Source organism: Bos indicus x Bos taurus, chromosome 19 (genome assembly GCF_003369695.1).
Source record: "Bos indicus x Bos taurus breed Angus x Brahman F1 hybrid chromosome 19, Bos_hybrid_MaternalHap_v2.0, whole genome shotgun sequence".
Lineage (NCBI taxonomy): Eukaryota > Metazoa > Chordata > Mammalia > Artiodactyla > Bovidae > Bos > Bos indicus x Bos taurus.
In genome coordinates this window covers 53,341,676-53,361,496 of record NC_040094.1, presented here as the reverse complement: position 1 = coordinate 53,361,496, position 19,821 = coordinate 53,341,676, and the positions used below count along the sequence as shown (strand labels likewise).

Below are 19,821 nucleotides of genomic sequence, written 5' to 3'. Positions count from 1 at the left end.
GACTGGACCTTTGGAGAGAACACAGACTCATTTTGACAGCTGTTCTATGGGGCTTCCCTCATAGCTCAGTTGGTAAAGAATCCACCTGCAATGCAGGAGACCCCGCTTCAATTCCAGGGTCGAGAAGCTCCGCTGGAGAAGGAATAGGCTACCCTCTCCAGTATTTTTGGGCTTCCCTTGCAGCTCAGCTGGTAAAGAACCTGCCTGCAGTGCAGGAGACCTGGGTTTGATCCCTGGGTTGGGAAGATCCTCTGGAGAAGGGAAGGGCTACCCACTCCAGTATTCTGGCCTGGAGAATTCCATGGACTGCAGTCCATGGGGTTGCAAAGAGTCAGACACGACTGAGTGACTCTCACTTTCACTAGGTATTCTGACTAAACCTCCAAACGGTATGAAGGTTTTCCAGCCTGGGTTTCTTGACCTCAGCCCTGTGGACATAAGGCCTTATTGTGGGGCTGGCCTGGGCATTCTTGCAGGTTTACAAGCATTCCTGGCCTCAACTCACCGGACGGCAGTAGTATCTTGTCTCACACAGTGTGACAAATAAAACTGCCTCCAGATGTTGCTCAAGGTCCCCTGAAAGACCAAACTGCAGGGCTGGAACCATGCTGGCAGTCCTTCCTGGCCACTACAGTACAGAGTCAGCGACACAGGTCTTTGTGATGACAAGGTGTTGACTAGACTGCAGGCTAGATTACTAGCCCAGCAAGGAGACAGTCTAGACAGCGAGGGGTAGGAAAAGGAGATGCGTGGCTTGTAAGCCTGTGAGGGGAAGATGCGTGTATTGTTCATGTCTGAGTCCCAAAGCATCTAGCCAGGGCCATTCATAGTGTCATCTATACATGCTCAGAACAGGCTATTGAATTGAAACAGACAAATGTTATTTAATACAGTAAATAAGCAGCATGGAGGATAAACTGGATACATGCTTCGCACCTTATATTTCCGAGCTTCTCACTTCATTATCCATGTAATGGGATTAAAATAGATTCTTCCTAAGACTGCTCCCAGTTCTGAAATTCTGTGGTCCAGAAATCTGAGACTGGTTTGATTTGTTACAAACTATTAGTGTATTTATAGTAGCACACAATCTGATTTTGAAAAATGAACCTTTGGAAGTAGTAAATCATATGGTGACATTGTTTAAAAATAAAAAAGTCTAAATGGCATTAAGGAATGCCATTTAAGGAAATCAGTTTGGAAGCTACTGTAGTATTCCTGGTGTTAGATAATGAAGCACTAAACTCATAGGAGAATGAATGGAAAACAGTGATGAATGTGAAAATAAAAGATTGAGTTTTCTATATTTGTCTATAAAGTGTCTGGGAATAAAACTTAATAGCCTCTACTCTTAAAAAAGTCTAAATTTTCCCACATACAACATAGTTGGCTGAAGAAGGAAATGGCAACCCACTCTAGTGTTCTTGCCTGGAGAGTCCCCTGGACAGAGGAGCCTGGTGGGTATAGTCCATGGGGTCGCAAAGAGATGGACACGACTGAGCGACTAACACACACACACACACACACACACACACACACCACAGTTGGCACGGAGTGCCTGCCCTGTCTCCCAGGGCTCCTGCAACCCCACCTGACATACACATACACTGAAGGAAGCAATCCTATTGGCATCCACTACCTTCTGTGCTAAGTATGGGCTCACTCTGGGATTTGTCCAAACTGATCTGGGGTCACATTTGTGTTTCTCCTAGTGTGGCAAGCCGATGGAACAGAGTTTTTGTATTGACTGTCGTGCTCCAATTGGAGGGATTAATCACAAACCGGAGGAGGGATTTCGTGTTATCGAGTATGCAATTTTCTATTTCATTTCTAAATAATCGAACCATGTGCTTTGTGGCTGTTTATATTCCAGCTGATAAATCAATACTAAATATATTATCAATTACAATAGCACATTTGGATCTGGGTCATGTTGGATATCAACGCCAAGGTCTCTGTGGTCATTCAGTAGTGAGGCATTTGATCTGTCACTGGCTAACTGGGCTTTTAATGCAAAAATAGACCATACCTTAATACTTATTAATATTAATACTTTTTTTTATGGGTAATACATTTTATTTTATTTTTTAAAAATTTTATTTTATTTTTAAACTTTACAGCATTGTGTTAGTTTTGCCAAATATCGAAATGAATCTGCCACAGGTATACATGTGTTCCCCATCCTGAACCCTCCTCCCTCCTCCCTCCCCATACCATCCCTCTGGGTCGTCCCAGTGCACCAGCCCCAAGCATCCAGTATCGTGCATCGAACCTGGACTGGCGACTCGTTTCATACATGATATTATACATGCTTCAATGCCATTCTCCCAAATCATCCCACCCTCTCCCTCTCCCACAGAGTCCAAAAGACTGTTCTGTACATCAGTGTCTCTTTTGCTGTCTCGTACACAGGGTTATTGTTACCATCTTTCTAAATTCCATATATATGCGTTAGTATACTTTATTGGTGTTTTTCTTTCTGGCTTACTTCACTCTGTATAATAGGCTCCAGTTTCATCCACCTCATTAGAACTGATTCAAATGTATTCTTTTTAATGGCTGAGTAATACTCCATTGTGTATATGTACCACCCCTTTCTTATCCATTCATCTGCTGATGGACATCTAGGTTGCTTCCATGTCCTGGCTATTATAAACAGTGCTGCGATGAACATTGGGGTACACATGTCTCTTTCCCTTCTGGTTTCCTCAGTGTGTATGCCCAGCAGTGGGATTGCTGGATCATAAGGTAGTTTTATTTCCAGTTTTTTAAGGAATCTCCACACTGTTCTCCATAGTGGCTGTACTAGTTTGCATTCCCACCAACAGTGTAAGAGGGTTCCCTTTTCTCCACACCCTCTCCAGCATTTATTGCTTGTAGACTTTTGGATTGCAGCCATTCTGACTGGCTAATATTAATACTTTTTAATTCAAATATCTTCCAGTTGAACCTTGGTTACAACCCCTGTAGAAATTGCTTGACATAAACAGGGTGACCAGATTCAGGGGAAGTTTAAGTCTGTCATTTACAAACTCTTAGCTTACTCTTTTTTTTTTTTTTGAGAAAAATAGAGGGACCTAGTCAATCTTATCAAATACTTCAGAATCCAGCTAAAACCTGGATCTCATAATCCCACACTTGCTCATTAGACAAGTATGGTTGTAAATGCTCCCTTAATAGGAGGTGTGACCTCTCTACATTGATCTTATAGTCTAGCTATTTTGGTGCTGTTACAGTTTAAAATATTCTAACCTGTTATCTCCATAAACTATTAGAATGTCCTAGAATCTCCAGTATCATTTCAGCTGAACACAGCCATCACACTGCACCTCCCATCTGGGTGTGATGCCAAATCCTTTGCAGAGATTGGATCCTAGTTTTTAATGTGGGAAAAGGAGACCAGTGTGTATGTACTTCCATGTTAATGTCAGCTACTCCAGACTCTGTCCTTTGCCTGCCTGCTGCTCCCCCACTGATTCAGGGCAAGAAGCAGGTCCAGACCACCATCCTGACATATGGCCCCAGGAGTAGCACAAACAGCCAGTTTTGTTTTAATAATGATTTTATTTCATTATTATTATTTATTTGCATTTATTTTTTGCAGCATTTATTCCGGTACCTTAAGTTTTTGTTCCTTCAGTTTCTTCTGGGATATCTTTTTCTTCTGTGCAACCTCCTCTTCTGGTTTAGGAACAGTCTGTTCTTTTTCAGAAAGGATCATCTCAGTGTGGCAGGGAGAGCTCATGGAGGGGTTAATCCAACCCTGAGCTCTGTAAGTCCTGTGCCGCACTGTGGGGTTTTGTTCAACTGGCTGTGCTCGATAGGCAAGATAACCTACATCTAAGTCCTTCAGTTCGGCATCACCTTCTGCATTTTTGAGCGTGTGCAGTAAAAATTCAGCACTGTTTTTCGGCTGCCAAACCTGCCTTCAGCCTCAGTGTTTGTCCTTTGCACACCGACCAGCTCCACCACTGTAACAGTGGAGTGGCACACACTGCTCCTGTAAAGTGACATCCTCCAGATACTTGGTGGCTTTTCGGATATGCATCCCCTCAATGGCCGGGGCGGTATGTTTTTAAAGTGAATCTTTATTTGCGTGATTGTGTGGGGTTTTCTGGGTCAAGTGAATGCTGAACCATTTTTAGAGGTCATCTCAGGGCTGCTTATCAGAAAGGCTTATTTTATTTTTATACTAAGTTGATGTACAATACTATATAAGTTACAAGTGTGCAGTATTGTAATTCACGATTTTAAAGGCTATATTCCATTTATAGTTATAAAATATTGGCTATATTGCCTGTGTTGTACAATATATCCTTGTAGCTTATTTTATACATAATAGTTTGTACCTCAAACCCCCTACTATTATATTGCCCCTCTTCCCCCCCACTAGTCTCACAAACAGCCACTTTATACTGTTGTGGGCTTTTGGTCAGCCAGAAGGGGCTGTCTATAAAGAAAAAGACTCGGGAAAGTGGTCTAGGCTTATTACAATCAGTAACTTTCAGCATCATTTTCTTCAAGACCGTGAACCTGGTCTCTCAGTCCTGAGACTCTGAAATGCGCCCCCAGAGCCAGAAGAAATTATCTTCTTCAGCCTTCACCCTGTCTTCTCTCGTCCTTTCCAGTGACACCACAGACAGAACTCAAACTGGCCACGTGCTGGGAAACCCACCACCCAGAGGTGCGCCCGTGGTATCTGACCGACAGATGTCCCCAGTGGTCTTCCTTCTCATCCGGCTACTCACTCATCTGGCTATGCTTCTGGGAGCCACCCAGAGTCCCCAGGTAGAGCATTGTACTGCCCAATCATGTACTAGTTTCTATGGTAGTTTTTTTATAGTGAATCCTTTTGTCTAAAAAGCCCTACCCAGTTCCTGGGAAGGCTCTGAAGGGTACTGCTGGTTTTATTGTGACTAACCCTGTTCCACTCGAGTTCTCTGATTTTGCCCCTTGAAACACAAGACTACTTCCTATGTCTGCATGCTGAGAGGTTTCTGTTGTGCCCTTACTGACATCAGAAGCAGAAACTACTTAGGAAGTGTGGAACATCTGAGCGCAGAAGTACTTGGATAAGGGGAAAGACAGATCAATGAATCTGTCCACTCTTTCCTTTCAGAGAGTGTGAATGTATTGCTTCTCTGATAACTAAGTATCCTTTTCCAGTAGAAACAAGGAACTATTTTCTTATACCTCTTTGAAGTTCCAATCTGTGGTTCAAGAGGTTCTCATGAATTAGCATGGTACTGGCAATAGTAACACATAAGGAGTGTTTTACAATATAAAACAAATCTCATTAACCTACATTTATCTGTGTATGTAGGTCCAGATGGAATATGTTGAAACCTGATACCAATCCTTTTTTTTCCATGGAAGGAGTAAAGCTTATTCTAAATGTAACTCATTTGAAGTTTAAAAAAGAAGGATACCATTGTAAAAGATAACTAACAGGGTGATATAAAGATGAACTCAATTAACCATATATGATACCAATTCTTTACTTAGATTTTGGATGGATATTGAATTTAGAATTAAAAGTTTTATATAAAAACACTTTAAAATGTTCAATTGCGATCAAAATTTAAATAAAAATTTATCATTATTTAAACCATTTTAATCTGAATTTTTAATTGTCACTCTTGTAATTTGTACTTTGACTTTTAACTTTTATTCATTTAAAATGTTTAGTAAATCATTTAAATAGTTGAAAAATATGAAATAGAAAGTTCTAGCCACTTTCTGTGGATTTCAAATAAGGGGCGTTACCTAATGCACAACACAATGTAAAATTCACATATCCTAATTTTCCCACTGTGGCCTATGGTGGTAAGGGGAAATACTTGTCAGATTATGTAAAGACAGCTTTTAATGAACTCTGTGTCTCTGGTCCACACCTGGGATTAGAGAGGCTAAAATAACAATGATTTTACCTGTGTCTTTTCTGTGACTCTGGGGAAGAAAGAAAGAGCATGCTGAGTTTTCTCTCAGTTAATTAACTATGAGAGCAAAAAGTTTAGGCTTTTAAAATTCTGTATTTCACATTGACAATATAGAAGGCAGTCATTTTCAGACTGTAGTCATTTCTGCTCCTCAGCTTTCTGTCGCCTGTGCTGTTTGAATCTCGCTGACATCCCTCCTAGAGACTGTCCTCTGGCTCGAAACTGGCTCTTCACCCCTCCTGACCTCTCCTAAACTTGCCATCCCCTCCACAAACAAGACCTTGCTTGACATTTTGTCCCCTTGCCCCCACAGGACTTGATGAACATCATCAAACCTCCAGTGTCGGATCCAAAAAGGTTTCTACAGCAGCACATCCAGAGAGACCTGGAGCAGCTAATGAACACACTGGGGAGGAGCGCGGACGAGACCGCCAGTGTGGTGCACCTCGTCCTGTGCCGCCTTCTCCAAGAGCAGAGCCACAGTGAGGAGCTGGGCATGAGGCCAGGGTGTGGGGCACAGCCAGGAGAGGAAGCAGGGCACTCCTCGACCCCAGAAGGAGATGAGGGGGAAGCAGGAAGACGTGCACTTTCCAGAGAGTCGGGGAGGGGAGGACCTGCCTGGCCTTTCCATTGACCCCCCTGCTGGTGTGAGTGTATTTGGGAGGCTTTAGCTTCAAAAGTCAGCCTTGGATGTAGTTCAGCCACTGCATGGGGAACACAGGGTATCCAAAAGAGGTGATGTGTGTTAAAGAAACATCAAAGAGACTAATGTTTGATAAGCGCTTGGAACTTGGCTTCTTTCAATTGTACATCTCTCCCATTTTTTTGGTGGGGGTGGGGGGAGGACAGCATTTGCTTTTCCTTAAAAAATGCTGTAGTGGGCTTGTTGCCAAAAGTGGGGTCTGGCAGCTCACCACCCAAAAGCCGTAAAGAGGCCAACTTGGTGAAAAGAAAAGTTTTCTTTATTTAGCATGCCAGCAGTGGGCAGCAGGCAGGGGTAAGGAAGAGGATGGCTGGTAGATGTCTTACCAAAGGCCGACTCCCTTCTCTGACAACTAGTAGGCAAAAGCTTTTATAAGTGAAAGGAGGGGACTACATACAGAAGCAGGACAGTCAGCTGTGACAGTACTCTTGAAATTGGTCGTTGATGGTCTGACTATCATCATCATGATTGTCTTGTACAGTTAATCTTCAGTTGCAGGCTAGATTTGTTTCCATTTCTTTGAAGCCAACTCTCAGAATTGTGGCAGCTTATGTCATGGCTCAGTATGGTCATCATGTGGTTAATTTCTCCAACTGGGGTTTCAGTATCTATAAGAGAGCTCATAGAATATGTCTCAGAATATTATCTATAACCCTTAAGAAGGAACTAAAGGTCCTTGATTATGCTTAATGACTACATTATTATTATTTGGCCTCCGATGACTGTTTTCCTCTGTTTCTGTATTTTATCATTTCTCTGATTAAACTTATTCTCTGGCTAAAGTTTCTCCACAGACAAGGCAGGCAGAGGACAAGAGTGGGCCCATTTACCATAGCGTCCTGACCCATTTCAGCTTGATTTAATACGTGTCATGTCCACAATTTGTTCCATTAGAAAACAGGCTAACAACTATTATGATCACTGAGCTAATTTTTCTAGTTTAAAATTTAAAATCCACCCAGAAAGAAAAGGTCTGTAAGACAAATTAATAAGAGGGTTATCTGAGTGCTGGAATTAAGATCAGTTTTGTTTTCTTTTTGTTTATTTGCAAAACTCTTTTAAAATTACCACTCTAATGAAAATATTATTTAAAATAACAACAACGATTGAAACTTCTGCCATATGGCAAGAAAATCCACTTCAGGGGCTTTTTTTTTTTTTTTTTGCTATAAACCAACATTAGCACAGATTTACCCATTTAGCAAAATCAGATTTTAAGTCTTTCATTCTGGTGTGATTTCACACCAGGTAAGTTCAGCCAAATTCATAGTGACAAAGTGACCAAATTCTAGAAGCACACTGACAGTTTCTACAGCACTCTGCATCACATGGACACCCACAGGGTCCTGCCTCCGTCTCCAAGCCCAGGTGGCAGCAGTTGAGACCCTGGTTACCGTTATTTTGACCCTGGGCTTCTGATTTCCAGTATTGGTCCTTTCAGTAATTTTGTTCAGAATAGCTTTAAGATGATAATTATGTGCTTAGAGATTTTAGAGTTTGAAGTATCTTCTCAAAGATCATAAGTTTGGTGTTAGCATCAGGAAACATTTTTAAATGTTCAGGTTACTTTTGGAAAAAATATGTGCCCCTGCTCCCAAAAGGAGCATTATTTCAATTGAACATTTCTTTAGCATTTAGGCAGACTGCTGTGGTTTTTGTTTCTAGGGTAACACACACATTTTTCTTTGTAGGCTCTTCAGATTTTGATGCAGAATTGTCAACCAGAGAAGAGAGGAACAGGTGGGAAAAGCTAGTTGAGACTATTATTCTGCATGAACTAGAGGTAAGTGACGAGTAGCTATGGGGCTACTTTGGGAAAGTGCAGGAAGGTGTTTCTGTGGCCTCTGCTGAGCCCTCGGTCTGTTGTCTCTTCTGCAAGTGTCCCTTAGAGACAGAAACCCTAGGCTAAGTCACAGATTTAGGTGTTCTCTATTTGGTCACCCCACCCTCCTGTTGCCCTCTCCCCCATCCTGTCCCCTCCCGAGGTGGGCCGGTATGTCAAATTGGGGAATTACTGGGAATCCAGAATGCCGGCAGTCCTTTTCTCTCCACTACTTTTTATAGCAGAACGTGTGAGCAAGAGGCAGAGAAATAAACCCTGTCAGATAAGAATGTTACTGAGAGTAACTAAGCCCATCGGGAAATATAAATCAGCAAGTATTCAAAATAATAGTAATAAAATATAGGTGTCTGAGACTCATTCTGTTTGGAGAGACAAAAACCTGCAAATAAGGAACATATAAATTATGATAAAGATAGGAAATGTGACTATTTGATTACGGGCTAAAACAAGGAGGGCAGCCTCCCAAATCAGCCCACTGGTAAGGTTACACTAGGTATCCAGTCCATCTGAAGTAGCATCTCACTTCCAGATCCCATGTCGCTTTCCTCACCTAGTATCTAGATAAAACCCTCCTGGCAGTGAACGCTCAGATCAGCCAAGATGAGCGCATCAGCTCCAACCCTGTGGCCAAAATCGTGTATGGTGACCCAGCGACCTTCCTGCCCCACCTGCCCAAGAATAGCATGGTTCACTGCTCTAAGATGTGGAGCTGCAGGAAAAGGATCACCATTGAGTACCTCCAGCACATCGTGGAGCAAAAGAACGGCAAAGAATCAGTGCCCATCCTCTGGAAGTTCCTGCAGAAGGTGAGGCTGCTTCGCTGTGACCGCCACTTACATGTCCCCTGGAGATGTGAAGGCCCTGCTCTCATTTAGTCTGATCAGCCCTGAAAATGAGACAGCCATTAAACTACTTTGAGTTTTGAATAAAGTGTCTGTGGCAGAAGACTCAGGGATAGAGCAGAAATCTCCAAACATATCCATCTATATGAGTCATTTGAAACATAAAGTCACAGGTGAAATATATACACGAATTGGAATTAGCAGGAATCTGTAAAGTTCTTGAGGGCCAGGAGGGTTTCTCCCAATCACTAAGAAAAAACAGAATAAAATCTTTCCTTTGTCTGTTCATCTTCATTCCCCAGTGCCTGGAGCAGTTAGTCTCCAAATGAGTGTCTGTTGAATGAAAAAACTTTAGTTGAGAATGCATAGCCAAAATCAAACAAAAAATTTTCCCTGTTCCTGAACCATTCAGAGGGAGGGTGGTGATAGGATTGGAGGAAACAGAGTAGTAACACAGTAACATGTGCATCATACCTTTTAGAGCCAGAATTATACACTGTCCTAACTTTAATCCATTTGAACTCTTATTTTCTACAACAGATTTTCTAATCATTTCCCTCCATGCACCAGTATTTGCAGTCTAGCAAGAAGTAAGATGATGCAGAAATTTTGGTGGGTCAGTTAAAGAAAATGGATTCCCAGTGGGAAGGCCATCATGATAACACTCTGATCTGTCACTGGTGTGCTCAGGTCCATTAAACTGAAGAAGCATAGGTCTTAGGTCTTCAGAATGACACTGGATCATCACTAAGCATCATTGCCTATATGCTTCATCTTCTTGTTCTCAGGAGTGCCTCTCCACACCCAGCCCATCTCATGGGCCCAAGAGGCTGTTTTCTTTCATCAGCGTCTGGCCAACACATTTGATGTGTCAGCCGCACAAGTTTGCTTCTTGACCCTTAGAGGGTAGAACACTGGCCAACACATTGTAAGCAGTCGCTAGGTACTTGCTGAGAGAATGATTTGGCCTATTAACCCATTTGCAAGTATTATGATGTGTTATCATCTAAAATGGCACATTGACCATGCTGCTGCTGCTGCTGCTGCTAAGTCGCTTCAGTTGTGTCCGAATCTGTGACCCCATAGATGGCAGCCCACTAGGCTCCTCTGTCCTTGGGATTCTCCAGGCAAGAATACTGGAGTGGGTTGCCATTTCCTTCTCCAATGCATGAAAGTGAAAAGTGAAAGTGAAGTCGCTCAGTCGTTCCCAATTCTTAGTGACCCCATGGACTACAGCCTACCAGGCTCCTCCGTCCATAGGATTTTCCAGGCAAGAGTACTGGAGTGGGGTGCCATTGCCTTCTCCACATTGACTGTATTAAACTACAAATACATGGCCTGAGCCAGCCACAAAGTCTGTTTCCCAGTATCATTATGTAGATATGTTAAAAAGTGTTCCCGGTGTTCTTCCCTTCTCTAGGAAGCAGAACTGAGACTGGTAAAATTCTTGCCTGAGGTTTTGGAGCTGCAAAGGAATCTAGTGAAACGATTCCAGAATGTTTCAGAAGTTGAGTACAAATCCATCCGAAGTTTCATTAGCAGTCACCATTCAGGTAAGGCTCTGCTCTCACAGGGCATCAGGACTACCCCTGTGGTACAAAGAATTGGTCCAACTCAGGGGCTCCAGTTCAGGGCTAATGTGTGTTCTGTATCCTAAGCTTGTAGCATGAAGCAGTGGGTGCTGTGAATGCCTGGGACACATTAGAGGCTTTTGCTGTAGCAGTCCAGAATCTCCCTCTCTCTTTCTGGTTCCTTAAACTCAGCTTTAGTTTAAACAGCATTTAGAGTGTGTTGGTGATGATATGAAGGTGGGGGTCAAAGATCAAGTAATTCTGTTGGTTTGACCTAGATAGGAGTAGGTGTTATCTTGCAGTTCTTAAAAAGTGTTTTGTTTGCTAGATGGGCTGAAGAAGTTAGCCCTCAGTAGAATCACTATCTTTCTGTCAACATGGAACAAGCTGAGGCGATCGCTGGAGACCAATGGTAAGTCAAATCCCCTTTAATACTAAACATTACAGGAGCACCTCTCTGAAGGCCTATTCTCTCCAGTCTAGCAAGCTTCAGGAGTTGGTGATGGACAGGGAAGCCTGGCGTCCATGGGGTCGCAAAGAGTCAGACACGACTGAGAGGCTGAACTGAGCTGAGCTGAACTCTGCCTTTTCTGTGTGTGCACAGCACCATGCTGTGTGCCTCTAATGCTGAACTCTTGTGGGGGTGTCTGATGAGTGAATAACATATCAGAAAGAACAACCCCTCAGTCCTCTAAAGTCCTATAAATTCAAAATAAATTTTATAAAATCAAAGTAAAGTATATAAAATCAAAAAGGAGCTGAGAATATTTCAAACTTGTCAGCACATAAAAGAGACGTGGCAGACAGAAGCACCCTTGGTTCCCAGCTCTGTTCTGTTGAGGGGGCTTCTGCGTTGCTCGCCTTCCCACCGTGGTAGGCTCCCAGTCCTGAGGCTATGAAAGAAACAGCAGGGAGGTGACTGCCCCTCTGTCGTTTAAAGGTGAGATCAAGCTGCCTAAAGACTACTGCAGCTCTGACCTGGATCTGGACACTGACTTGGAAGTCATCCTGCCTCGCCGCCAGGGCCGGGGCCTTTGTTCCACTGCCTTAGTCAGCTACTTGATTAACTTGCACAATGAAATTGTCTATGCGGTAGAGAAGTTCTCCAAAGAAGACAACAGGTAAGCATGCAGGCCGACAGCAGGGGACGCTCTTTCAGCACAGGAAGTCGTTTCTGGGGGGAACAAACAGGAAAATAGGGTCACCAGACCTAGAGACAGCAAGCCAGGCTTCAGGTCTTTCTTAAACAGAAACCCCTTCAGCTACACTCACAAGTGTCACCGATTTGCGTGTCCCTTCACCTGCACATTGGAGAAGGAAATGGCAACCCACTCCAGTGTTCTTGCCTGGAGAATCCCAGGGACGGGGGAGCCTGGTGGGCTGCCGTCTATGGGGTCGCGCAGAGTCAGACACGACTGAAGCGACTTAGCAGCAGCAGCAGCAGCACCTGCACAGCCTGTGGCAATGTCAGACAGGAGCTGGCTCTGCATGGACAGGCCACGTGCACCTCACTGGGACCCTGAGCTCTGTCTCTCTATCCCCAGCTACTCCGTCGATGCCTCTGAGATTGCCGACCTGCACGTCATTAGCTACGAAGTGGAGCGGGACCTGATTCCACTGATTCTCTCCAACTGCCAGTACCAAGTGGAGCAGGGCGGGGAGACCCTGCAGGAGTTTGACCTGGAGAAGATCCAGCGCCAGATCATCAGCCGCTTCCTTCAGGGCAAGCCTAGGCTGACCCTCAAGGCAAGGCTGACCTGCTGTATTGATGTGGCCCACGTGTCCATGGTCCACATGTCTGTGGTCTGTGTGTCTGTTTTGCAAAAGTTGCCTCAAGTGTGGCTTTGATCACAGCGATTTCAGAATGAGGAGGGATCCTCTGGACCCTTCGTCCACACTCCCAGTATCTGTGACCACACCTGCATTCAGGGTCAACAGCTCTGCAGAGTTGTCTGTACATCCAATCCACACCTCAGTACCCCAAGGGTGACTGCAGGTCTCAGTGAACTTAGTCCAGATTTCTCTGCCGTAGTTAATGGCACCACAAGCCACCCACACTGAACCTCATTGTTTTTCCCCTTTTCCTTTAGTCTGCAAACACAGTCTGTCATCTCTACCATCAGGCGCCTCCGTTTCACCAACCAGCCCGCTGCTCTAGTTCAAAGCATCTGTCCTTAAGCTCCACTGCTGCAGTAGCTCCCAACCAGTCCCTGTCTTCAGGCTCTTTAGGCCACATTTCTAACATCCAGAAATGCATCTCTCCATCCACTTCCCCGCATTGAATCCCATGACCGCACAGGCTGGATCACTCTCCCTTCCCCGAATGCAGCCTGCACTGTGCTTGTTGCTTCCAGGTCCAGTCAAAGGTGTGGTACTTCGTTCTGTTTATGCTTCTTCCCTGCCTGCAGTTAGGCGGCGAACTGTTCGAGCTCAAGCCTAATTCATTCTGCTCTGTCAGCTGAGTGCCCCTCGCTCACGGTCTGTGCTCAGTGTGTCAGCACCATGTCCTCACGACCTGCCTGCACTGGTGGCTCGAGGGCCACAGAATACTATGTGACAGTGTCTGCTTGGCCATGGCGGGCAGGCTGGGCTCCTCACTGTGTCCCTGTTTCCATAGCTTCCAGGTTAAACACACACATCATGAGGCAACAAGGAGCTGCCAGCTTTGCCGGGTGATGCACTGAAATTCCTGGGACTACCACTGAGTCTCGGCTCAGGCATATATTGTCATCTGATGGAAACCTCCACAGTGGATTCCATTTCCAGTCTTTTTCTTTCCCCTTTAGGGATTACCCACTCTGGTATACAGACGGGACTGGAACTATGAGCATCTCTTCATGGACATCAAGAACAAAATGCCACAGGTGATGATCAACCTTATTTGCCTGTGCCTCCGTCTTACCAGAATGTTTCCATCCACATTAGGACTCTTCTGCCTTTACTCGAGGCATTTGCTGTGAGCACCAAAGAGTTTCAGGGCCTCCCTCTGTTCCAAGTTCAGCGATTTTTTTTTTCCAGAGGGCAAATAGGATAGCAAATCAGTAGAAGTTCTATTTTTGTCATAAATCCTTTTAAAAAGTAGTTATTTATTTTGGCTGTGTTGGGTTAGTTGCCCCATGAGGGACCTTTTTGCATCATAAGAGAACTTTCATTGCAAGGCACAGACTCACTAGTTGTGGCACACGAGATCCTGAATGCATGGGGGCAGTTGCTGCAGCACGTGGGCTTGGTTGCTCCGTGGCATGTGGCATCTTAGCTCCCGGACCAGGGATAGAACCCGCATCCCTGAATTGCAAGGCGGAATCTTAACCACTGGACCACCAGGGAAGTCCCAGCCGAAGTTTTTCTCATTGAGTATAAACAGATTGAAGTCTTGTTCTTGTAGATTTTAGAGATGATGTCGTGACTGTGTATGCTGAGGCAAAAGGTCCAGAGACTTACTTATTCCTGCTTTTCTGATTTATGCATGTTGTGTGTGTTTGTGGGGGCTGTATATCTGTGTGATGTGTATGTGTGTCCATATTCATATCCTCACAAAGTTGATTTGAACATTCAACGAGTTCATCTCTCTTTCTGTAATATACCTGAATATTGCTTCACTTAAGAAGCACCAAGTGCAGACTACTGCTGTTTTCAGAGAGCCTGTCCCATTCCGTGGCCTTGGCAGTGAAGAAGATAAGACTCTTGCAGGGTAGCGGTGCACAGCATGCCCCAACTGTGGACCCATCCTGCTTTTGACTTCCTAGAGTCCCCTCCCCAACGCGGCCATCACTGCCATCAGAGGACAACTGCAGTCCTACAGTGACGCCTGTGAAGCTCTGTCTGCCACAGAAGTCACGTTGGGATTTCTGAGCGCAGCTGGTGGGGATCCAGACATGCACTTAAATGTGTATATCCAAGACATGCTGAAGATGGGCGATCCGACCTCACTGGTTTCAAAGGTGGGTCTCGTGTCTGGACTCTTCCAAAGGAAATCATCATTGTCCCTCTATCGTTTCCCCACTTCCTACTGGGATACACCCCCCAGGGGTACCAATATATGCAGCCCCTGAAAAGGAGGTGAGGCGAGAATACCCCCTCACCCAGCCAGTCTACAGTGTAAACAGAACACGTTGACAGGAGACACAGAGACGTACTTGGAGTGTACGGATCTCAGAACCACAAGTCTGCCGAGGTGTGCGTGCAGACTGCGTGCCACTGGCGGACCCTGAGATGCTACGAGTGGGAGAGGGCTTTCAGAGACATCTTGGAGATGAAGCAGGGAACACGAAACAGAGGTGGCCTCCACAGTGAGGGACGTGGAACTGGTGCAGGGCCGAATGAAAACAGGGCCTCCAATCAGGAGTTCTGCTCTCTTGCAGGCCTTCAATAGATGCCAGTTAAAACACATCATTGCGCTCTGGCGTATCCTCTCTGCCCACAAGTCCGAACTGATGCTTCGACAGGAAAAAGTGAGTCTGGCCTCTTCCTGTCCTCCTGGACCCAGGGAGCTGCGTGTTCCCTTCCCAGGCTTTCATGTGTCACTTATTCTTCTTTCATTACAGGAGCCATTTGGGGAAATTGATTCAAGGTACAAAGCTGATCTCAACCCTGAAAATGCTAAGCTGCTCAACACCTTCCTGAATCATATTGGCCTGGAGGCTTTCCTCCTGGATCTTCACGACATGATGATCCTGAAGCTAAAAAACCCCAAGGCCACAGAGAATTTCAACCCTGAGTGGAGGTACGGACTTGTAGGCACACAAGCACAAGCACACACACTTTGCTTAGGAAGGTGCACACAACATTCTTCCACGTCTTCCAACATCTTCCACAAACATGAAAATCTTCATGCAGAACTTGGTTTCCTGATGATTTACCATTACCAATTGCAAGAGTCATATATTCTCAATACGACAAGTAGAAGTACTATGTCAGAGAGATGTGCATTTTAAATTTGATAGAAAGAACTACATTAATGTATAATGTATAAGAATGCCCACACTGGATATTATCCATCTTTTATACTTCTACCCATCTAATGAGCCAAAATTGGTATTTCATTTTTCCTAGTACTTTCTTATTTACTGGTGAAGCTAAACATATTTATCAGCCATTTGTATATCTTCCTCCGAATTGCCTCTTGATATACTTTGGCTGTTTTTTCTTTTGGGTTATTTGTCTTTTTCTTAATATTTTACCTGTTATGTTACAAGTGCTGTAGCTCAGTCTTTAATTTTATGAAGCCAAATCTGAGAGAATTTTCCTACAGAGACTCTAGGAAAATATACCTCTAAGGGTCTTATCGCTTTTGAACTGTGGTGTTGGAGAAGACTCTTGAGAGTTCCTTGGATTGCAAGGAGATCCAACCAGTCCGTCCTAAAGGAGATCAGTCCTGGGTGTTCTTTGGTAGGACTGATGTTGAAGCTGAAACTCCAATACTTTGGCCACCTGATGCTAAGAGCTGACTCATTTGAAAAGACCCTGATGCTGGGAAAGATTGAGGGCAGGAGGAGAAGGGGACGACCGAGGATGAAGTGGTTGGATGGCATCACCGACTTGATGGACCTGGGTTTGGGTGGACTCCAGGAGTTGGTGATAGACAGGGAGGCCTGGTGTGCTGCGATTCATGGGGTCGCAAAGAGTCAGACTCGACTGAGTGACTGAACTGAACTGAAGGGTCTTCTACCAAGGTTATAAAATATTCTCCCATGTTTTTTCCTTGTTCTTTTATAGTTTTATATATTACATTTGTTTTGTTAACCAATTCACAAAAGTGTGTGGTCTGAAGTAGAAATTGCACTTTACTGTTTTTCTAAATAGATAATCAAATTCCAGTTTTCCTCACCGACATAGGGCTTCATAATTGCTGTTTTCCTCCATTATGTTCTGTGGCATATGCCTATTAACATTTGTCTTCTTTGATCTCATTCAAGAAATCTTTACTGGACTTTTTAGTGTAGGGAAAGATGATCACTTCTTAGAGAATTTATGATCTTTGTTAATACAAATCATGAACTGGAATACAGCTTTATTTGAATGGTGAGGCTTTGTTTTTTATATAGCAGACGTATTACTAGAGTGCTTAGAACCATCTGGCTGGGCCCTTATCAAGGGGAGCTCCTTCCTGTAGAGTATGTGCACTCCAGGGAGGGGGCAGCAGGGATGTACTAGAACCTTGACCCCAAGATTCTAGTGCCAGGTCAGTAACTCAGCAGTTAGTTGTCTTTAAGCTAACTCTCAATACTACTGGCCTTAATAAGCACTTTAGTCCTGTGATGACCAAAAAACTGACCATTGATGGTCTCCTTATGTCACGTGACTATTTAATGCTGTCTATTGTTCCTTGGTTTTTCAGCCTGAGAGATACACTCGTGAGTTACATGGAGACTACAGACAGTGAAATTCCTCCTGAAATGGAATCTCAGTTCCCAGAAGAGATACTGCTTTCCAATTGTGTCGCTGTGTGGAAAATGGCTGCTGAACTGAAACGGAATCGACAAATGAGATAGAATGATTTCCTGTCTCTACAGGAGACTTGGGCAGAGAAGGCTCTTCCCTCCTCATGGGTGGGTGCTTAGAAGGAAAGCTGTGGGCACAGCACTAAATTTGAGACCAAGATGTGCTGTGCTGGCTGACAGCATCTTGAGAACCAAGCTGTTTCAGGAACATGTGTATATTCAGAAACTTAGCTCCTCATATTCGGAATTGGGAGGTGAGAACTGAAGATTACATGGAACTAGAATAAAGCACCATCCTCTAGGACAGACCAGGAGAGACCAAAAATAGCTTCTCAGCTTCACACATACAAACCTGTGCCCCAGGTGTCCTAGTCTCTTACCACGCGCGTACCCAGCACACCAGGCCCTGCTTCCTCAGACTACTGCATGCTGAGAGGGACGGAAAAGGGCCTTCTTTTCTAGTTTATTCTGCAGTCACAAAAGAGAATCTGGTTTTCTTCCTTCTTCCATTCCTTTAAATTCAGAGAATTGTACAAATATTTCTAGGTCTCCAGGAAGATACAAATACAAGTCAGGCCATTCTGCGAGTGCCTTGAGGCCGAACTAGCCAGCTCTCACCCATGCCCAGAAATGATTCACTGCCAAATTTCAAGGGTCAGAGCCCCAAGCTTTCATTGTGAGGAGCGCTGGGCCAAGAGTCAAGGACACTGTTGGTGTCTTAGTTTCCTCATCTACAAAATGAAAGGGCTGGATTGAAGGCCAGATTTCCTGCCAGTTCTAGTATTCTAGTAAATTCTAAGTGAAAGTTGATCAGTGTGAATTTAGATCAAACGCATCGTTCTGGCATTTCTGGGGAAAGTTTTTGCTTCTATAGGATTCTGATAAATAAACAATAAAGCTCTTAGCATGGTCTTGATTTTCCCAAGTGTATGACTACCTGGTCCTTTCTTTGGGTCTCAGTCAAGGCACAGAAACAGACTCAGAATATACAACCAGGCAAGTTTCTGATAAAGGAAAAAGAGAATAGTCAACACACCCCAAGCTTGTGCTGCTATTCTCACTGTAAGTGTTGTGTCGTGTTTTCAAAATCCACTTGGTGCCTCTGACCTCTCTGGACTAATACCTGTTCCTGGGTAGCTCGGCACCTGTTAGCCCTGAGACAACAGTTGTTTACAAGTCAGAGGCAAATGTCTTTCATACACATTCTGAATAAGATGATGACTCGATCAACTTGAAATTGGGCCCACAGAATGGTGAGAGCTACAAAAATAGAAAATGCTTGCCAAGGACAATGTAGGCCCTTAAGCGCCACTGGAGGGAGCTGCAGAACAATCTGTGCTCCAATTTCATTATTTTGGTTTCTCTTCACTGTGGTTGAGGAAGGGAAGCACGGGGACCTAGGATCTGATACCACATCCACTTGCATATAGTAACCTATGTTTATATAATAATTCTATGCAAAGGCACTCTTCCAGGAGTGGAAAAACACTGATTTAGGGGAAAACTGTATTTCTCTTCTAAAAAGGAGTTCCTCCAGGAGAGAACCCATGGTCTGGAACCATAGTAAGAGGAGGTGCTGATTCACAAGGAGATGTGCCCCCTGCTGCCCTAGATCTATCAAGTCCACCCACCTTCCCTTACTCTGTAGTTCCCACTGACTCTGCTTGACCTTCCCTTCCAGCCTACTCATTCTTGTTTCCATTCATGTTCATTCATCTGGACTTTTCGTGCTGCACAGTTCCTTCTGCTTTCAGCCCAAGAAGAAACAGTCACTACAGTGATGGTGACTTAACCTGAAAATCTTCACAACTGATCACTGTCTCCCTTCTTTCTAAGACCTTACTTTGTGTGTATATTATTTATCTTTCATCATTGGCTATAGGATTTCATCATGTGTTAATGGAGATAGTCATGCGCTAATCAGTTACTCCTCAGTTCAGTTCAGCTCAGTCGCTCAGTCATGTCCGACTCTTTGTGACCCCATGAATCGCAGCATGCCAGGCCTCCCTGTCCATCACCAACTCCCGGAGTTCACTCAAACTCACATCCATCGAGTCAGTGATGCCATCTAGCCATCTCATTCTCTGTCGTCCCCTTCTCCTCCTGCCCCCAATCCCTCCCAGCATCAGAGTCTTTTCCAATGAGTCAACTCTTCACATGAGGTGGCCAAAGTACTGGAGTTTCGGCTTTAGCATCAGTCCTTCCAAAGAACACCCAGGACTGATCTCTTTTAGAATGGACTGGTTGGATCTCCTTGCAGTCCAAGGGACTCTCAAGAGTCTTCTCCAACACCACAGTTCAAAAGCATCAATTCTTCCACACTCAGCTTTCTTCACAGTCCAACTCTCGCATCCATACGTGACCACTGGAAAAACCATAGCCTTGACTAGATGGACCTTTGTTGGCAAAGTAATGTCTCTGCTTTTTAATATGCTATCTAGGTTGGTCATAACTTTCCTTCCAAGGAGTAAGCGTCTTTTAAA

General features: G+C 44.3%; 1 protein-coding gene across 1 annotated transcript in view; it reads left to right on the top strand.

Moving 5' to 3' along the window:
• Positions 1-18,264, top strand: part of LOC113877709 (E3 ubiquitin-protein ligase RNF213-like) — a 129,071-nt gene extending 110,807 nt beyond the window's left edge. The window contains exons 53-66 of the mRNA XM_027518100.1: positions 1,713-1,807; positions 4,629-4,788; positions 6,253-6,421; positions 8,334-8,425; positions 9,040-9,291; positions 10,748-10,880; positions 11,227-11,310; positions 11,839-12,019; positions 12,443-12,644; positions 13,685-13,762; positions 14,645-14,839; positions 15,260-15,349; positions 15,443-15,621; positions 17,236-18,264. Coding sequence (XP_027373901.1) covers positions 1,713-1,807; positions 4,629-4,788; positions 6,253-6,421; positions 8,334-8,425; positions 9,040-9,291; positions 10,748-10,880; positions 11,227-11,310; positions 11,839-12,019; positions 12,443-12,644; positions 13,685-13,762; positions 14,645-14,839; positions 15,260-15,349; positions 15,443-15,621; positions 17,236-17,389 — 2,064 coding nt within the window. The 3' untranslated portion in view covers positions 17,390-18,264. The remainder of the gene's footprint in view (positions 1-1,712; positions 1,808-4,628; positions 4,789-6,252; positions 6,422-8,333; positions 8,426-9,039; positions 9,292-10,747; positions 10,881-11,226; positions 11,311-11,838; positions 12,020-12,442; positions 12,645-13,684; positions 13,763-14,644; positions 14,840-15,259; positions 15,350-15,442; positions 15,622-17,235) is intronic.
• The last annotated feature ends 1,557 nt before the right edge of the window (positions 18,265-19,821 follow it).